Raw genomic sequence first — 20596 nt, 5'->3', positions numbered from 1 at the left:
AAAAATACTTTGCACTTTTTCTAAAGAGACTTTAATTAAATTGTAATAGTTACATAGATGATAATGTAAGATATGCCAGTATGACTTCATTTGAGAATTTATATATGAATGTAAGATAGAAATGCTTCGTATTACTCTAGAGCTTAATCTCAAGGTAATATGGTCTTATCATGTCTCGATTTTGGGGCGTGACAATAAGTATGGAATTATTAATATGACTTCATTTTAAGACTTTTATAAAAATGAAAGATAGGAAGGTTTCGTATTACTTTGGGGCTTAATTTGAAGATAATATGGTTGTGTTATGTCTCGATTTTGAGGGGTGACAAACTCACTTCTCAAATTTTGGGCTTTTAACGTAAATTTAGTCATGCTCGCTTTAAACATGAACTAATGCATCCATTGATCAACCAAACCCAACTTATGTCCCTGAATTCCATGGAATGTTAGAACTTAAAAACCTTCTAAGCTCCCATAGTTGCTTATTGAAGGATTGACATATCAGCCAGATTCATGTTGTTCCCAAGCTAAACGCTCTTCAGTTTCACACCAAATATGAACCAGGCTTTCTTATTTCATCAACTTTTAGTTGTTTCCTCTACTTTTTGACTTTTTATAAGTTGATCAAAACTTGTATAACCTTGTTTGTTATTTACTTTAAAATAAGAGAAAATTGTAAGAAATAACCCTCCTTATAAGCCTATTTAAGAAATAACCATCAATATAAAGTTAGCTATTTTTACCCGATTGTTGCCATGAGATGACAAAAATACCCTTAAGACCATTTTAGACAAATTTAATGCTTCCAATTTTTTTCTCCTACCATTCGTCTGCTATGCTTCCCATTTTTCTCTCTTGGCATCCAACTCTCTTTAATTTTATCACCATCACCATCTTTTTCTGTCTATCTTTCATCATCTCACCATATCATCATCAATCTACATACCAAAGAGCATGATATGGAACGTAACAACATATTCTTGAGTTTATTGGTTTGCATTCACAAAACTCTCTTTTTGTTTATCTCTTGCCATCTCATCATCGATCTGTAGACTAAAAAACATGGTATAGTGAGTAACAACAGCTTTTTAGATTTATTGATATTGAGTTTTTCAATGATTCAAGTTTGGTATAACATGTCTTGGTGTGTAATAAAGTGATTCATGCCTTGGCATGTAACATTAGTAGAAAGAAAGAAGCTTTGGCGTGTAATATTTGGTGTTAAAGCTTTGACCTTAGCGTGTAACTTCTAATGTTGAACCTTTGGATTAGCATGCAACATCTGGTGCAAAACCTTTGGCTTTTACGTGTAATATCTGGTGCTAAAGCTTTGGCCTTGGCGTGTAACTTCTGGTGCTGAACCTTTGGCCTTGACGTGTAACATCTGATGTTAAAGCTTTGACCTTCGTGCATAACATCTGCTGCTGAAGTCTTGGTGTGTAATATTTTTTTGAATATGACGTAAAACAACAACATTTATTAAACATGACGTGCAATTTGCTTTTTTGTATTTTATTACAATATAAACTCTTGGAGTTAAAACGTGCAACAATTTTTTTTAACTGTAACAATATTTTTTTGAACATAGCATGTATTAACAACATTTTTTAAATATAATGTGTAACTTATTTTCTATATTTATATTTTACTAGACTATAAACTTTTAGAGTTGAACACCTTCACGATAGAGATAAAGTTTAAAATCAAAAAGGAATTTGACATAAAAACGAAGATGTATTGAAATATTATTCAACGTCAAACTGAGATAAAATGAATTTGGACAAACAGATATTATCCTGAAAAATTATTCAACGTCAAAATGGATTTGGACAAAAAGATATTATCCAAAAATCTTCTAATTCAGATAATTAACTTTTAGGTTATTTTATTTGTTATATTTCTTATAATTATAAAAGAAAAAGAAAAACATGACGTTTAACTTCAATAGGAAAAAGGAAGATAAAAACAGAGAGTATGACACTTTGAATATGCGGAGATTTCGTTAAGGACAATTTTGTCCAAAACTCTTCTTTTAGTAATAAATAAATAAAATTTAAAAAAATACTATTTTCGAAAATATCTTATCTTTAATGACTAAAAAAAATAATCGCCCCTTATACTAAAATGATTTTTGTTTCGCTGGCAGGTTTTTTTCTAATCCAGAATCATGTTGCTGAATTTTAACTCGCCTGACCATTTATCCTCCATTTGATGGGCTTGGTTCACCTTCCTGAAGAAGCATGCTGCTGTAAACTACCAACAGTTAATGTAGCAACTGATGCATCATATATTTATACGCTAAAAGTGTTAATCTGTAATGAGTTTTATGGCTCCAAGAATGACCAGTTTATCCCCCATCTTACCTTTCCTCTTATGTGGCTCATAGACATTGCCCCACCTGCAAGTTCGTGGACTTTCAATGTGTTACACAAAAGTTGACATCAGTTAGTCAAAAAAGAGAAAAAAGAAATCTTAGAAAACAAGTAGTATTATACTACTTTGAATTTGAAATCATCTTCAACAGAACGTTCAGCATCTCAGATGCAGATTTTCTTCATACGGTTGTTTGTTAGACCAACATATTACCTCCAGAGAAAGTGTTTTTATTCCAGAAGTCAAATGCAGCAAATGTGCATAAGCTCCTAAACATTAAAGTTTGAAATGAGAATTAAAGAAGGCTTAATTGGTCTGGTTTGAAGAAGGCTTGAGAAGTATCAGAGTCAAACCATTCATTTGAATAGCCAAATTACCTGTCTCTGATTTGGTAGAAATAGAAGAAAGAGAGAGGAAGAAGCATAGAAAATGGAGAGTGGTTCTTGGAAACAAAGAGGCAGGAAAGATAACTAAGCTGCCTCTTAACTCATTCTTCCCTTTTTGCCCTTTCTGATGGTATTCTACCTCCTTATGCAATAATTCTCTTCTGGTATCACATTCTGAATTCTTGATGCAAATATTTACAAGAAGAAGAAAAACCAGAACTTAGGAATTAATTCACCTCATGTTCATATTGAACTTGATCCAATCAAGTCTACCTAGGAAACTGATTCACATGACCAAAATCAGCCCTGCAGCAGAGCTGGATGTGTATGATACAAGAGAACTGCAATTCTAAAACATTCATGGAACTATAAACTCAAAGCCTATGTTAAGGTTATAGTTCCCCAGTTCCTGAGACTAAGAAGCTACATGCTTTTTCCTTTCTTTTATCTAAAGAAACTCCTCAACTAGTTTTCCAAAATCAAATTTCCCATTACAACATTCTACAGCATTCACAACTTCTTGAAATGTAGAGACACTGCACGGAACAACTAGCTTATTCCTTTGCTCAAAACCGTATTCATTGTACGATTTCTCCAGCAACATCTTGAAGAGTGGATGAGACAGGAAGCTGGTTGGCACTACAAATCTTTCTTCCTCCTCTCCTACATAAACAGCAAAAAATCCAGATGGGGTCGATGCAGTAGGAGACATTTCCTCAAATTGCCTTAGCAAGCATTCATATTGTGATTGCTCGCGATCACCTCCACCCATGCCCTTCACTTTCTTGGCTAGCTTCTTTAAGGAAACAATTTTTTTTCCCAACATTTTTTTCTTTTGCTCTTTGTGATTGAAACTCGGGAAGAGAGGCAGAGCAGTTTGGGAAGATAAAGAAGTGGGGACCTGGAAGAAAGAGGTGGTCTCATGTCTATTGCTTAGTGGGTGGGGGGAGAATTTGTATTGTGGCTAGAGAGGGAATGTCTCAGAATTGGTCATCTTTTGACTATCAATAATTGGGAATCTATGAGCATAAATTCTAACTTGTAAAAAACTTCTGACATTTGCTTTGACTCATCAATAGTTAAACAGGAAGAAAGCATATAACTTTAGACTTAAAAAAAAGTTAGAGATCAATGATGAGGTGCACCCCCATTTTGAATTTAGATTGATAGGACATTATGCACCACATTTGTTGGTCAATTATTGTTGGGTGGCTAAGAATCTGATAAAAAGAGTTTGTTTTTCTATCTCAGAGAGTGGTAAAAGAGCTCAAGATGCATAAAATCCATTAATATTTGATCGAATCAGCCTTTGAAGAGATGACTAACCCAACTGCTAAACAATCATTTCTTTATTTGAATCAAATGCCAGCCACTAATCAGTTTAATGCTTCTTTGATTATCAACAAAACACCCACATAATCTTCAAGAAAACAAATCAACCACTACAGTCTTATTCACCTTTCTTTCTTCCTTTTTTTTTTTTTTTTGGTTTAAGGTGGGAATCTCAATTCAGTTTCTGTTAAGTGGAGTGATGCAATATAATCCATTCCATGATTGAATCAAACACTAAAGTTTTTTAGGGAATTAGAAATATTCTTCAGTAGTGAACTCTTAACATTTCTGGTCGTTTTATTGAAATGTCGGTTGAGACGTGTAAAGAAAACAACCCACCAAATCAAAAGAAAGAAAAATCATATATCATATACCATAAAATAAAAAGAATAAGAATAAAAATATTAACAAATAAGTTTGCTATTGACAAGGGGAGAAGTTGGTGGAAGGTCTTATGTTTGGTGGGTTCCACGAAGTGGGAATAAAGCTAATTAAATAAATCAAACATAGTCAAATATACCTACTACCTTCATTTCTAGATATTCCAACCTCCCCCGAACGTGTGAGGAGCAAAGGCCAAAAAGTTTGCCCTCCACATAAAGCTGAAAACAGGGCCGGCCTTTTCTCCCTCTGTAATGTCAAATGGGAGACAAAAAAGGGTGGGAATATCCAAAAAAGAAAAGAAAATGGGAAGGGTTGACGGCAGGGGCGGAGCATCCCTTTGTAATGTGGGCCATTTTGAAATTTTTTATATACTATATATTTTTTAAAAATTTTTTAAAATAATTTGTTATTAATAATTAATATAATTAAAATAATAATAAAATGACTTTACAAGTTCATTCAATTTTATTCAAATTTTTAATTTTTTTAATTTTTTAAGTTTCTCCACTCATCTTTTCTTCTTTTCTTTTTTGTCCTTGTATTATGAAATTATAAAAAGATAATTTTATTTAATTTTTTAATTATATTATTATTATTATTTATATTTTTTTAATTATATTCTATTTGCTCATATATTTTAAGTTTCTATAAAAATTTTTAAAAAATTTCTATGCATCATCAACCACATTCTTTTTTTTTTCGTTATATAGGTTATATCTCCTACTTATCATTGTTTTTTTTTCTGTTATGTAGATTTTATTTTTAATAATTTTAATTTTTTAAAATTAAAAAATTATTGTATATGTATTTCTCAAATATAAGTTCTAGTATTGCATTATTGATTGTTGTTCAAAATTTCACTAATATGTTATTTTTTATTAATCTTAATTATATAAAAAAAATATCTTGAGTATATGTTTTTAATGTGCTTTATGTTTTATATTTAGTTGAAAGAAAATTATCTTGAGTATAAGAAATTATTAATTCTGTATATCGTATTTAACTATTTATAGTTTATGCATTATAGTTTAATATTTTGTATTACAAACTTAAATATAATAAAATAAGAATATTAGATATTGACAACATTAATTTTTTAATTATTTATATTGAAAAAAATAAAACTTCAAAACAAAATAGATGATAAATTTCTTACAAATAATTTAATTATTTATATTAAAAAAGATATTATCATCGTCGAACAAAACTTTTCTAGAACACTATAATAAGTTTTTTTTATTTTTTTATTTACATGTTATATAAAATTATTATTTATTATAAATCTTTTAATTATTAATGATTAAGTTTAATATATTAATTTTAAAATTTTTTAATTTTATTTTTTTGAACTTTTAACTCTCCAATAAAAATTAGTTAACTTTACCCCTGCTAGATGGTTGACGGTTGACAATTGGCAATCCGCATGATGTGCTGTGTGGGGGGAGGAAGAAAGAATGGGTTGGGCCAATACCAAGTAAAAAATCAGTAAGATGACAAATTGAGTTGACTCGATTAAAGACAATTAGGCAAAGCTAAGGTTGTTCTTCATGGACCATGGTTCCGGCTGTACAGGAAAGGTACGACCACATCCACGGAAAACATGAGACCTTGCTTGAAAACTTTTTTATTCTGTCGACACCACAACCAATCCAATCCATGCATCGTTTTCAATTCTTCTCATCTATTCTCTGGAATATGCTCTTCGTTGCCCCTTGTTTATTAACAATTAAATGGATAATAACAACGTAAACGCCAAACCTATGATCATGTTTCTTGAGCTCGTCTCATTTCTCAATTCAGTTTTACGTCACTTGTTTGAGATGTGTCCAGCCGGCTGGCTGACGATTACAATTGAAAAAATTTCTTCGAGTAGCAGCGCTTGAACTTGCGATGCTCACTTCTGCTGTTACTTTAACTCTCCATTTCAACCATGCTCGAAAGTGGTGGATAATATACCTTACAAAAGAAAATAATTATGCACCGCGTCACTCTTGGTTCTTTGAATAGTTACTATGTTTGAAACACTCAAGAATTTCTCATAGAGAATGAGATGGTGATGATGGATCATCTTCTGGAATATGTGCACTACAAGCAAAGACGGATCTAAGAATTTTTTTTAAATGGTGTCGTAATTAAAAAAATAATAATAATTAAAAAATATATAAATATATTAAAATTCATACACTAGAAGTTTTAATATTAAATTAAAAAAATATAAATTCAACACATTTATTTAATATTTCAAAGTAAAAGTATCTAAAATAACTATAATTGTTAACGGCAATTTTTTATATTTTGAAACAATGCATAATAATATTAGCAGAAACACTATTGTTAACTTTTATGATAACAAAACATTCTTCATTCATTGATGTCTAATACATTACTAAAGTGTGCAGGATAAAGTTTAGATCCTTTAATAGAATGGTTGATTGAAAGCAAGTCAAGAAGCTTGTTGTGTTACAAGAATGAGTTAATCAATTAAATAAGCAAAGAAGAAAGATAGTGAAAACAAAATGTTGTTCATTGATTAACATAAAACCTTAATTAGTTAAGGCAAAGCTGGGTGTTACACTTAAAGGAAAATAAAAAAGCCTTAATCAGATAGCACAAGACTTAACTGATTAAGGAAGTACTGGATGCAAAACAGAAAATTGTTAACCGGTTAACCAAAAGGGTTAATTGGTTAAAGGCCAAGCTTGAAGTACATAAAAGCACCAAAATTCAAATTCAAAGTAATAATAACTGTTAAAAGGCGTCAAATAAAGAAATTTAAATTCGAAGATTTCTTAATCTGTTGAAGCCCATTTTAATCAATTAAGGATGAAGGGAGAGAAACTTAAATTAATTAAAGAGAGCATTAATCAGTTGAAAGAAGGTTGGCCAAAAACAGTGCTTGAAGATGTTCCAAAACAGAAAGTTTTTAATCGGTTAAAGTTTCCTTTAACCATTTAACACAGTGAAGAGAACTACTAAACATTGCAAGGCAAAAAAGGCTTAATTGGTTAAAGCCTATCTTTAACCAGTTAATGAAACACTATTTGCACATTTGAATTTAAATACAAAAGAATAAAATAACGACCAAAAATTGTTTGTAAGGATTAGTTTCTATCTCCAACGACCAAAAGTGATTTTTCAAATATTTGAAACTTCTCCAGCAATAAAAAATGGCATAAAGAAGTTCCAAAGAGTTTGAGAGAGCCAAAAACAGGATAGGGAACAGGAACCATTAGACGTTAAGTTTGAAACTTCAAAAAAAAATGAAGAGGAGAGGGAACGAGAACCAACCACTTAAAACATGGGTTAACCAGTTATTACCCACGATCAAAGTCCCTCCATTCTCTCAGAAATTAGCATTCTCTCTCTAAATTTAAGATCTAAAACCTAAATGCTATTTCCACACTCCGCCTCTATCTACTCCTAAAGTACCAAAGAAACCCTAACTCCCAAAATTCAAGAAATCCATGCTAAAATTCTCATTGACAAGCAAGGTCTTTGACAAAAGAAAGGGAAAAGGAACTGTTAAGGAAAATCCAACTTTTCTAACTTAAAAGAATAGCTCAAGTATGAAACAAAAGGGGTCAAAAACAAAGGAACTCGTAACTAAAGGAATTTCTATACGGATAGGTAATCCTCAAACCTCTCGATTTAGGAATAAGTCTCATGCCGATAAATTTAAGAAGATTAAAAATGCAACTATATCTTGAGAGAAGTTTTTTTTTTTTTTGTAATTGGCTTTGTTTTGATGAGGCTCTTGTGGTTAAATCTGCTTTGTCTGGATATTTTAATGAATTGAAAATAAAGGGGTTAATCACCTTTGGAGATAGCTACTTCAGTCTTACCTTGGTTAAGGAATTTTATTCGAGTATTGCCCTTGGAAAAGATGACTTAGAGAATCCTGATGACTTTGTAGAAGATGGATTGAATGTATATTTGAATGAAAGGAATTTAAAGTTACTATTACCAACAAAGGAAAATTGTTGAAAACAGAGTACCGGGTTGGAGAGTTTAAGATTCCAGATATTTATGACCTCTTTCCCATTTGGGAAATTGTCACTAGTAGAAAAGAGAAATTTCCCTCCAAGAGTTATGCAAGTAACATTAAAATGCACAAATGAGAAACTTCCACTACTTCATTACATCTATTCTTCATGGAAATAGCAATAGCTATAGTTATGTGAACTCCCAAGATCATTGGTTAATGGAGATTACTATTAATGAAATCCCCTTCAATGTAGCTGGATTTATGATCGAACGAATGAGGGAAGCATGTTTGGGAGATAAAAATAACCTACCCTATGGAAATATAATTTCTTCTCTAGTTAAAAAGAAAAATATCTAGAGCACTAGATTTCAAGCAGACTGGACCAAAAGCAAATATCAAGGATCTTTTTTGGATGCTTGCTTAAGATGGGGTACAAGTTTATAGGTAAGGAGTATATGAAACTCCTTAAAGGTACACCAACAACACCTAGTGCTAAAACTCCTTTAACCCCCCCTTCAAAAGCAAATGAGCCTCCTGTTTCAAATGAAATGATGCTTAATCTGCTAATGAGAATAGATGAAAAATTGACTGAACAAGCTGAAAGGGATCGGAAATTGGAAGAGAAAATTTTGAAAATTGAAGAAATGTATCAAAATATTGAGACTTCACTTCTCAAGGAAAAAGAAAAGGACATGGATATTGAAACTCCTGCAACTACCTCTTTCAAAGGTAAAGTTGCAACTGAAATTCCTTCATCTTCAGCTGAGATGATTGCCACAAAGGAATTTAAGCCACATACTTCTGACCTGGAGGTTGGAATTGAAAAGGAAAGTGCTGATATAAATCCTTTCAAGGTTTTTACACCAGCACTTGAAAATGAGAAGCAAGGTGATAAGATAGCTAATGAAGTTGAAGTTGAAGTTGATGTTGAAAAAGACATTAATACGGAAATAGAGCAAGAAAAGAAAAGTGAGGCTAAACAGGAAAAAGTGACTGAAGCTGAACAAGAAGAAAATGAAGCGAAGGCATAATAAAGAGAGAAAGATGACATCGCCTCTGAATCTACAAAAGCAACAACAGTAGAAACCGTAAGCTCATCTGAAGAAATCCTCTTTTTGACTTTATTAACGAACTGGTAGAGGGAAGAAGTTACAATAGTAGAAGCTACTGCAAAGAAAACAGCAGCTGAAAGAGCAGATTTAGAGATTGAAATTGAAATAGAAAAGGAAAAGGGTACTGGAACAGAGAAAGCTCAAGACAATAGGAAAATAGAGGCATTAGAATCAACGCCTGCAAAACCTTCAAGTAGAGGAAAAAAGACAATGGCAACTAAGATTAAAATTTTCAAAAGAAAAAAGTCTACAAGGGTAGTTAAGTCTACAATTAAGCCACCCCTCAAAACTGCATCTCTTAAAAATCATACCTTCATCTCTTGAACCTGAACCTACCTTATCCGAAGCTAAACCCCTTAACCTTATCTATGTTGAGCCCTTAGCTATGCACTAAGAATTGATGAATCCTCAGTAAATAAGTCTTCAATAGACTTTGATTATTGGAATATACATATAGTAGGAACCCTCTTTATTGACGACAAAAAAAGGGAAAAGGTAGAAGAAGAAATAGGATGTCTGTGGAAGATAGGTGAAGAAATACGATGTTTATGGTTGATCTATTATTATATTTCTGTTGTTGACCTTTATGTGCCGTAGTGAACAAATTGTGAACAACTATTGGTTGGTTATGTTTAGCTTTATATATATCTATGTTTGATGGCTGTTTGCAAATTTGTGGTTAATATTGAAATATCTGTATATAAATATATATTTAATTTGTAAGAAAAAAATTAAATTTTAATGCACATATTAAGGGGGAGCATACATTTAAGGGGAGTAATCCCTCATCTGCACAAAAATATAAGATATACATAGACATTACACTCTTAATCTATGAGTGTTTTGCCATCATTAAAAAAGAAAGAAAATGTTGACTCTATATGTTTTTTATGATAACAAAATATTCCTTATTCATTGGTGTCTAATTACATTATGTAAGTGTGCAGGACAAAGTTTAAATCCCTTAATAGAATGGTTGATTGAACGCAAGTCAAAAAGCTTGTTGTGTTATAAGAATAAGTTAATTAGTAAAAGTAAAAAAGAAAAAATAGTGAAAACAGAATGTTGTTAACCGATTAACGCGAAGCTTTAATCAATTAAGGCAAAGCTGGGTGCTACACTTAAAGGAAAACAAAAAAACCTTAATCAATTAGCATAAGACTTAACTGTTTAAGGAGGTATTATGTGCAAAATGAAAAGTTGTTAACCAATTAATCAAAGGGGTTAATTGGTTAAAGCTCAAGCTTTAAGTACCTAAAAGCACCAAAATTCAAATTCAAAGTAATAGTGACTGTTAAAGGGAGCCAAACAAAGAAATTTAAATTTGAAGATTTCTTAATCTGTTGAAGCTCATTTTAATAAGTTAAGGATGAAAGGAGATAAGTTTCAATCAATTAAAGAGAGCATTAATCGATTAAAAAATGCTGGTCAAAAACTGTGTTTGAAGGTGTTCTAAAACAAAAAGTTCTTAATCGATTAAAGTTTTCTTTAACTAATTAACACAATGAAGGAAACTGCCAAACATTGCAAGTCAGAAAAGGCTTAATTGGTTAAAGCTTACCTTTAATCGATTAATGAAGCATTGTTTGCACACTTGAATTTAAGTACAAAATAACAAAATAACAACCAGAAACTATTTCTAATGGTTAATTTTTGTCTCCAATGGTCAGAAGTGATTTTTCAAATATTTAAAATTCTCTAACAGTCAAAAATGACATAAAGAAGTTCCAAAGAGTTTGAGAAAGCCAAAAAGAGCAAAAACCTTCTCTTGTACACTTGTTTTTCACTCCTATCCTTTATAAAGTGTTTGAGCTTGTATGCATTAAATCAGTTAAATGATCATTGTACTTCATCTTTTTCTTGTTTTAGTTTGATTAAAGTGTACGAGACACTCTAAAGGAATTGTTATAAAGGTTTACAGCTTGGGTAGAAGCTCATCTTGTAAAAGCTTGGTGGAAGCTGTTACTTCCACTGATTTTAGTGAACTTCGATTGAAAATCCTTGATTGGGAAGATCAAGGTAATGGATGCAGGCCAGGTGGACCGAACCACTATAAATGCTGAGTTTTGTCCACTTCTCTTAACCTTTCTTTTCTTAGTGTTCACTAACCTCAACAAGTTTTTAAACCTTCCATCTCATTTCTTCCAAAAGGTTTTAAACTTAAAAGATTTCCTTCAAAAATATTTTTAAGTGCTATTCACCTCATTTTAACACTCCGTTTAGGACCAACAACTATTGAATACATCTTTTTCAATATATGTCACCAAGCAATCATTCATCTACTCGTTAATTATTCGATTACATAATATGTATTTTATAAATTTCATTGTTGAAAAAGCTTTTTCAATTGACATTATTGCAATTGGTAAAATCAATGTAGGTTTTACCAGCAAATTAGCCAAAGGATACACAATATTCCTATTTGTCTAGAAAAATAATTAAATAATATATCTATAAAATAAATTAAACAAAGAAAAACTTATAGTTTCAAGATGTTATTTGACATGTAATACTATTTTTTATTAGCTAGATTATAATTATTAATCCAAACTATCAAATTAATCAAAAAATATTTAGACATGAAATATTTAAAAAAATAATTTGGATTAAAAATTACTTAAAATTGAAGCCTAGATGAGTTGTTTTGAGTGAGTGAAAAACATAACCAAAGATCAAGAAAATGAAGCATTACTGCGAGTCTTAAGAATAAGACTTGAATTTTTTAAAAGGAAGAGTAGTTTAGGTTTTGATTTTTTTTAATAAAATCTTAAATTGTAGTAGGAAATTTTTTTGTCTTTTCATATAGTATTTAAATATTAATTTATAAATGACTTTTTAATAATCTACTTTGACTCCATTTCCTACAAAATTGTAAAAATAATTAGTGGGTTCATTAATATTATTAATTATATAAAACTTTAGATAAGTAGTATAACAAGTAAATATTTTTGTAAAAGTTATATAATAAGTAAATATTTTTTGTAAATGACATGAAACCACTTCAATGTGAGTAGGTCTACCCTTGACAACAAGTTGACACATGGGATTAATTTTTTCTTGACACAAAATTTTAAAAGTCATTATTGAACTATTTAATAAAATTTAAATAAAATTTAATCTTTTATTATGTTCAATCAAGTCTTTATACTTTTATTTTAAATCAAATAATCTTTTATAACTAATGACATGCTAATTACCATTAGTTAAAACACCGTTTGTCATTTTACGCACACGTGGCGTTGATGTAACATTTAGATGGAAAGTGAAATATGTCACAAGGTATGTCATCATGCTATGTCACCATCAATTATGACATGTAAGCAAACCACGTTAGTGCCACGTGACATAAAATAACATGTGTCATTTTAACTAAAGACAATTAATCAACCTTAGTTATAAGGGTTTTTTTTAAAAGAAAAAAAAAGTTTAATTAAAGGTAATATAAAAAAAGTACTTATTTGATTTTTTTTTTAAATAGGTCATAGACCTTTTTTAAAATATTATGTTTTGTTAGGTTAAATTATGCGTTTAATCAAGTTCTTATATTTTTATTTTAAGTCAAATAGACTATTATGACTAATAATTGACTAACATGTCATTAGTTAAAACATCATGTCATGATCCGATTTTTGAGCCGTGATCGACGCATGGACTCAATGAACGTAGTCCACTAAGCCTAAGCAAGCCTATTTAGGTAATCTTGCTCATCATCCCATCAATTATTTTGAAAGTTACATCTTGTAATTCTACCCTTCAAGTACTTTACTAATAAACTATAGCAATCAAAACTGCATTTATATTAACCCAAAATAATATTAACCATTGTCATTCATGATGGCTTACCAATCAAAATATACATATATGGTTTAAGGCATGCATCTTAGCACTTTACATCACATGTACGTATTTACAAACAAAAGACTATGGGCTTCCAGCGGAGTGACCAAGGTGAAGGTACGGCTACTGAATGCCAAGATACCTACCAAGAATACAAATCTACGAGGACACCTTGACCTAGTTACCGACTGCCTCTTGATCTGAACACATGAAGTTGAAAACAATGAATACAAACTCAGTGAGTGAACATAAGAAGGGAACAAGCAACGATAAGGAAAGTTGATAATCATGATGCACTTATTCGAAACCAATGCAACTTAATTCAAGTTCTTATTAAAATCTCTCTATTAAACCCCCGGTTATTAAATCATTTAATGATGAAGGAACCATATTTAGCATGAAGTTGGAAAGAGAGGAAATTTCCAACAATCATCCAAGCAAGGCAACATAAACAGAATATTTCTCGCTGCAATAAAATCAATTTGCAAGTAAATGGAAAATTTTCAAGATTCATCATGCCATACAATGACATATTATAATCATGATCTTTCTATTGCATATACATATACTTAAGCATATACCAATTAGTATACCACCACATCTCATCCAGTTCATGTGCATCCCCCCACATAGTGGACATAGCCGGACACCCTATCTCACCCAGCTCATGTGCATCCCCCCACATCGTGCATATAGCCGGACATCCCATGTCACCCAGCTCATGTGCATCCCCCCGCATCGTGCACATAACCGAACACCCTATCTCACCCAGCTCGTGTGCATCCCTCTACATCGTGCACAGTTAATGCCATCATGTACATCCCCCCAATCGTGCACACAAGCAGTATCACCATCCATCTCCCTCACCACCGTCATTACCAACAAGTGCACACTTATCCCGCACATGCACGGTTGCATTAGTCACACAATTGTACCATTTATGACATAATATATATATATATATATATATATATATATATATATATATATATATATACATTATACACAAACATATGAATTCATCACACTATCCATTTTATAACATAAAAACATTTCATAAGGGCTTATTCCCGTGCAAGTTTTGAAGAAAAAACCAAATAAAACGTTTGAGGGGATTCAATCAAACATATATGTGTATATCCCAAAACCTTTTAATGTAAGTTCACTCATCGGTAATTGTTGAACCTTTAATCGACTTTAACTTTTCTAATGGTCCAAATGTGGCTGAAGAGCCTTGTTGGAACCTATCACGCACAAAAACATCACAGCCAATCCAATTTACATTAATATCACTCCAAAAGCTATTTCCCAATTCAAGCTTCAATAGCCCTTCTTATCTACCTTCCAATTACTATTTGATTGGCTATTCCATTTCTCTACTTTAGTAACACTAGAAATAGATAAACAATTTCAGCAAATAACACAACTCATAACTCTAATTACTAGCCATCATCAATAACTTAAAACCAATCCTAATTCATCACTCACCTTGGTGGATGGTAATGAAATTTCTTCCCAAGAGTCCTCAAGCTATCATGAAACCTCTCTTTCTCTCTCTACAAAGTTGAGCTAGTGAGAGAAAGTATTGAAGAAAGACTTTTAAGGGTTTGTTTAAGGTGAAGGAGTAAAAGAGTATGAAAAACCCTACAACAGGGTGTGTAAAGCACGAAAATTGAGATTAGTTTGAGATAGTGATGGAAGCTTGAGAGAAACTTTCATGGAATAGGAGAAAAACGTGAGATGGGAAGAGGAAGAAGAAGAAGTTGCTGGAGAATTGTGGAAGCTGCTGGAAAAGATGAGATCTTTATAGCTAAAGCTTATCTAATTTCTCATGCAGTTACAATAATGCCCTTAACAAGGCCACTTGTCTTTTTTCTTTTCTTGTGTAATCTTTTTACTCTTTTGACACTGGGAAAAGGTTCAAAATCCTCTAAAAGAGGTCCCTTAAGTAGCCCCAAAAAGTCCTAGCTTCAAAAATTTCCTAAACTTGTTATTTGTGAAAATTACAGTGAGGGCAGCGGCTCTCAATTTTCGATGCCGCGGCGCTCAAATGTTATGTCCAAATCTGTTTTTCTAGCACAGTATTTTTAATTTGACAAGGATTTTGACCACCTTCCCATCAAAAATGGACAAAGTGCTAAACATCAAAGTTATAGCCCTACATCTTAGCTTTCTAATGGTATAAAAATCATGTTATTTTGACTTCTGTAGTGAGAGATATGCTTGAAAAACTGAAACATATGCAAATAGAGCAACAACCCACTATGCACCTTTCTTCACCAATTGAAATTATTTTTTAATCCTACTCCTATAACGATATAAAATAATTATAAGTAACGTAAAACTAGCATCATTAGCTCAAATTAAACCTTTAAACATAAGTTCTACCTCGAGTTACGCGTCTATGAAGGTCGAGATTTCACACATCACTTATCATTTTATACTCACATGGTGTTGACGTGACGTTGAGGTAAAGGGTGAAACACTGAGGTAAAGGGTAAAAAATGTCATGTGATCATATCATCATATTAGTCACCATTCATTATGACATGCCAGTATGTCATATTAACACCACGTAACATAAAATGACATATAACATTTTAACTAACGATAGTTAATCAACCTTAGTTATAAAGGTTTATTTAGTCTAAAACAAAAGTATAAGAGCTTGATTGAACGTAAAATAAAAATAAGGACTTGTCTGAATTTTGTTGAATAATTCATAGATTTTTTTTAGATATTAGGTCTTTCTTTAGGTTAAATTATGCAATTAGTCCTATACTCTATGAAAAATGTGAATTTAGTCTCTCAACAATAATTTTTGTAAATTGGATCTTTACACTTTGTCAATTTGTTAATTTTAGTCCTTAATTGTCACACCATCAAATATCACCATTAAGTATGTTGACGTGATGTTGATTATGTGCTAATGTTACATGATTATGCTGATGTGCAATTGCTGACATGGCCATTTTGGTTTCACATTGCCAACTTTTTCACCAAAGAAAAATAAAAAGTAAAAAATGGGTTCATTCTAACTATTTCATAGGCTCTAAGTTTCGGTTTCCCTAATGACCAATCTTTATTGTCCGTTGAACAAAGGGAGAGTGAGTGCATGTCTAAACATGGACATGGAAGCACCCAATCCCTTGAAAATGAAATCGGGTGGAAGCAAGGAAAAGATAGAGAAAGAAGGGAAAGTTGTTGTTGGGACGTATACAAAAGCCGTTGGCCACCGTACTTGCCTCCCCCGGAGGTGCTTGGCATAAAATCGAGTCAAGGTCGAGTCTACTCTGACACCACTTGTCATGAGGTCATTACCCTATCCCCAAAAGGCTAATTTGATGGAATGTGCAGTGCCGTCGCTTATAAGTCACCTGGGACTACCTTACTTACCCAATGTGGGATATTTGAAAGCACCTTGCCCACTTCCTTCTTGAAACACTAGGCATGACATCTTCACCCACCCAATACAGTAACACCTTTGTCGTCGTTGGCCACTTTGCTTGCCACCCCTCAAAAGTGCTTGGTGTGAAATCGGGTCAAGATCAAGTCTGCTCTAATACCACTTATCACTAGGCTATTACCCTTTCCCTAAAAGGCTAATTTGATGGAGTGTGTAACGCCACTGCTTATAAGTCACTCAAGATTCCTTTACTTGTCCAATGTGGATTTTTGGAAGCATCTTGCCTACTTCCTTCCTAAAGCACTAGGCATGGCATGAGTTTCGATGGTGCTATTAAGTGGCAAAGGCTGTAAATTGTATGATCTTGAAGGGCGAGAGTTTCTTAATTATTTAACTAGGATTGTGGTCAATGCGATAAGTCATCGGGATCTTGATTAGGTCAAGGTGGTTCCACAGCAAGCTCATGTGCTTTCGCATGTTTGTAATGCCTATTATTCCATTCTTTGAGTGAGAGGTTTATTTCATTTTTTTTGAGTGTTTGATTTTTGGGTAAATTTATTTTTTTTATTGAAAGGGTAAGTTTTTTTTATTTTTAGTTTAATTAATTTCGAGTTTTGTTGTTGAATTGTTAAATTTTACCTATGTTTGCGTTTTCTATGTGATACAATAAAGAGTTAGGTGGATTCACTTCTCTTTTATAAAACAAAAGCAAATGATAGAAATTAAATCATAGTTAATTAAATTAAAACAAAAGATTATATATAATCTTACCACATCAGTTACATCTAAGATGTAACATAATATTGACATGGAAATTGCTGACGTGGCCACAATGCATTTTGACATGTTAATATTTTTTGTTATGTTAACATGATCATGTCATATCGACAAATAGTCAATGTCACATCAATAAGAAATGTCATGTTAACGTGGTCAAAATATCAAATCAGTGTATTTAACGGTGAAATTTAACAGTGTTAGAGTTATGATTATTAGATAAATTAAATGAAAATTTTAAACAAACAAAAAAAGTTCTTAATTCTCACCAAAAAAGTGCTCTAAATTGTTCCAAATAAATGTGAAGTTGATAACAGTTTTGGAAAAAAATTACTACGTATTACCTAAAACTTATATATTGTACTAATTCCTATCAAAGAAACTTATATTTTAACAATACTCTTTTAAATTGTAGTTTAAGCTAGCCAATGCAAACAAGCTCTTTTAATCAAACACTGGACAAACATTAATTAAAACTGTATATAAATAAAAATTATAGTCAAAGTTAAAGATATATAGCTCATACCTCTAAGATAAAAAATCATTTTAACAACTAAGCAAACAAAGTCAACCAACTAGCATCAAAAATTTAATATAAGATTAGAAAATATTCATATAAAATTAGGTTTGAATGTGTGATTTAAACTCTTAATCCCATCATCTAATCGATAAGACAAGATTTCATTAAATTTACTATTTATATTTTTTCTTAATTTAGTTTTTTCTAAAATTATTTATTTATGAAGAGTTGAGTTTGTTAAGAGTTCACTTTTGATATAAAATGTAGGGAACTTAAATTTTTTTTTTGGTATAAAAATAATTTTTCATTTAAAAGCTTAAAAAACACGTCATTTGTTAGATATCTATAATTTAATTATTTAATAAAACAAATTAAGGAATATACTGATAATAGATATTATTTTGAGCTTAATCATGTTGAAGGGTGCTTGGTCTAGTGGTATGATTCTCGCTTCGGGTGCGAGAGGTCGCGAGTTCGATTCTCGCAGCACCCCAAATGTTAGTTAAGTTAACCAAATTTTTAATCCTTTGGGCCTTGATGAACCCGGCTCTTTTCAGAAACCAGGCCTCTAAAATTTCACTAGGGTTTTAACTTCCTAGTTTACGAGTCAAAACTCTTCGTCCTCCCCAAAACCCTACTCTCCTCTCTCTTCTCTCTCTCACACTCAGGATTCGACCAAATCTCTGTCACAATGAGCAGATCCGGCCAGCCTCCAGATCTCAAAAAGTAAGCTCGTTTACACTCTCGATTCTATGCCTTTTTTTGTTTTTTAAATTATCATTTCCTTCCTTTCTTAAATTTCTCATTTCTTTCATTCATGCTGTTTTTCTTATAATAGGTACATGGACAAGAAGCTCCAAAGTAAGTTTATTTTTATCTGCTTTTCTCTTTCTTTTTTCAATTTTATGCTGTTTAATTAAATTTGGTTTATATTCATCTGCAGTTGCTTGTTTTTAGTAGTCTCTTGCTTATGACTCAAATTCGGTTAGTTAGGTTTCTCGCGCATGATGCCTCTTTAAGTTGAGTTGGGTTGAGTTGAGTGTTTGGGTAGTTGTAGCTGATAGGGTTCTAAATGTACGTGTAATATTTCAGTTGTAATAGTAAGCGAATGTCCCCTGTTGATATTTTGCGGCTATATTGTGATTTGAACCTGGGTTTTGTTGGTGTAATCTTTGCATTTTTTTTTCTCACTTGTGAGCATATTGTGTGATTTGAGTTGAGACTCCAGAGTGTCCTCTTCCTTGGAATTCCCATATTTTGGGTCCATTAGACCATCTGCTTCTGGGTTATATAGTTCAAGACTGTGCGTCTTATGCTACATGGAGTTAGGTGCTAGATAGAGTTCGTGAAAGGATTAGGACTTAACTTTTTTGCCTTTGGGATGTTATTACAGCACTGTGAAATCTTTTAAAGTTAACAAATTTGAGATTTTTTTCTGCTCATTTTTGGATCTTTTAGAATCTTGTTGATGGTAGTTATAACATTGAATCTCCATGAATCTATTATATTGATCATGGTTGAAGATTTAAGAATTCATGAGCTACAGCAGATTTTAGGTACACATTGTTATTGTATTTGCTAATACTTCATGCCTTAGTGTGTGACGAATTTGTCACTTGATGCAGTAAATTGGTCTCATAAGTTGCACTTGTATGGCTGACATATGTAAAATAAAAAATTTAGAGATGCGGAAAGCCTTTTAATATGTATGCATAAAAACTGTTTTTTTATCTCTTATGAGCTTGCAGATTGTTAATTTACATACATTATGTAGATTTGTTATATACATCAAAGAAACCAATTGAATTGTGTGAATTCTATTGGTATTATGAACTGCAGTCAAGCTGAATGCAAATCGGATGGTTGTTGGTACACTTCGTGGGTTTGACCAGTTTATGAATCTAGTGGTTGACAACACTGTGGAGGTGAACGGCAATGAGAGAACTGACATAGGCATGGTGGTGAGTCTCTTAATCTTTTTTCTTTAAGTAGCATGCTCAATGCTTAAATTTTCTTTCAGATATATCCTTTCAATTATTGTTAGCCTCATTGTAATTGATATTAATCCACTGCAGGTGATCAGAGGAAATAGTGTTGTTACTGTTGAAGCACTTGAACCTGTAGGCAAAATGCAGTGATTCTGGTTTTTCAATTGGAAATTTGGAATTCACTTGATGTATCTCTTTTACTTTGTTGTTTGGATAAAATCGCTGCTAGCCTGCTAGTTTGGGATGGGATATGTTATGTAATTGAGAATTGGTAGGAAGTTAGATGGATCTCTGCTGATTCTGCACTTTCTTTGAATTTCACTGTGCCCAATGGATTACCCTTTGGGCTTTCCAGATGGGTATAATTGAATGTAGAGAATGGTAACAGTGGTACTTATTTTAAATGCTCTGGCCTAGATTGAAACTTGTGGTACTGCACATGTTAAAGCTTGTTTCTTGTCCTTCATGCTCTCAATGTAGTTGCTTCCTTTGTGCA

General features: G+C 32.0%; 2 protein-coding genes and 1 non-coding gene across 3 annotated transcripts; 2 read left to right on the top strand and 1 right to left on the bottom strand.

The window, feature by feature from the left end:
• Positions 3051–3727, bottom strand: LOC18598265 (auxin-responsive protein SAUR15). Its single transcript, XM_007027728.2, has one exon. The coding sequence runs from the start codon at positions 3583–3585 to the stop codon at positions 3208–3210; it is 378 nt and encodes a 125-aa protein (XP_007027790.1). The 5' UTR covers positions 3586–3727; the 3' UTR covers positions 3051–3207.
• TRNAP-CGG lies at positions 18534–18605 on the top strand. The gene has a single exon. It is a non-coding gene; the product is annotated as a tRNA-Pro (tRNA).
• On the top strand, positions 18635–20596 carry LOC18598262 (probable small nuclear ribonucleoprotein G). The gene is made up of 4 exons (XM_007027723.2): positions 18635–18838; positions 18951–18973; positions 19952–20073; positions 20188–20596. Exons 1-4 carry the CDS (start codon positions 18804–18806, stop codon positions 20248–20250), a joined length of 243 nt encoding a protein of 80 aa, XP_007027785.1. The 5' UTR covers positions 18635–18803; the 3' UTR covers positions 20251–20596.

Source organism: Theobroma cacao, chromosome 5 (assembly GCF_000208745.1).
Source record: "Theobroma cacao cultivar B97-61/B2 chromosome 5, Criollo_cocoa_genome_V2, whole genome shotgun sequence".
Classification (NCBI taxonomy): Eukaryota; Viridiplantae; Streptophyta; class Magnoliopsida; order Malvales; family Malvaceae; genus Theobroma; species Theobroma cacao.
This window is presented reverse-complemented; position numbering and strand designations above follow the sequence as displayed.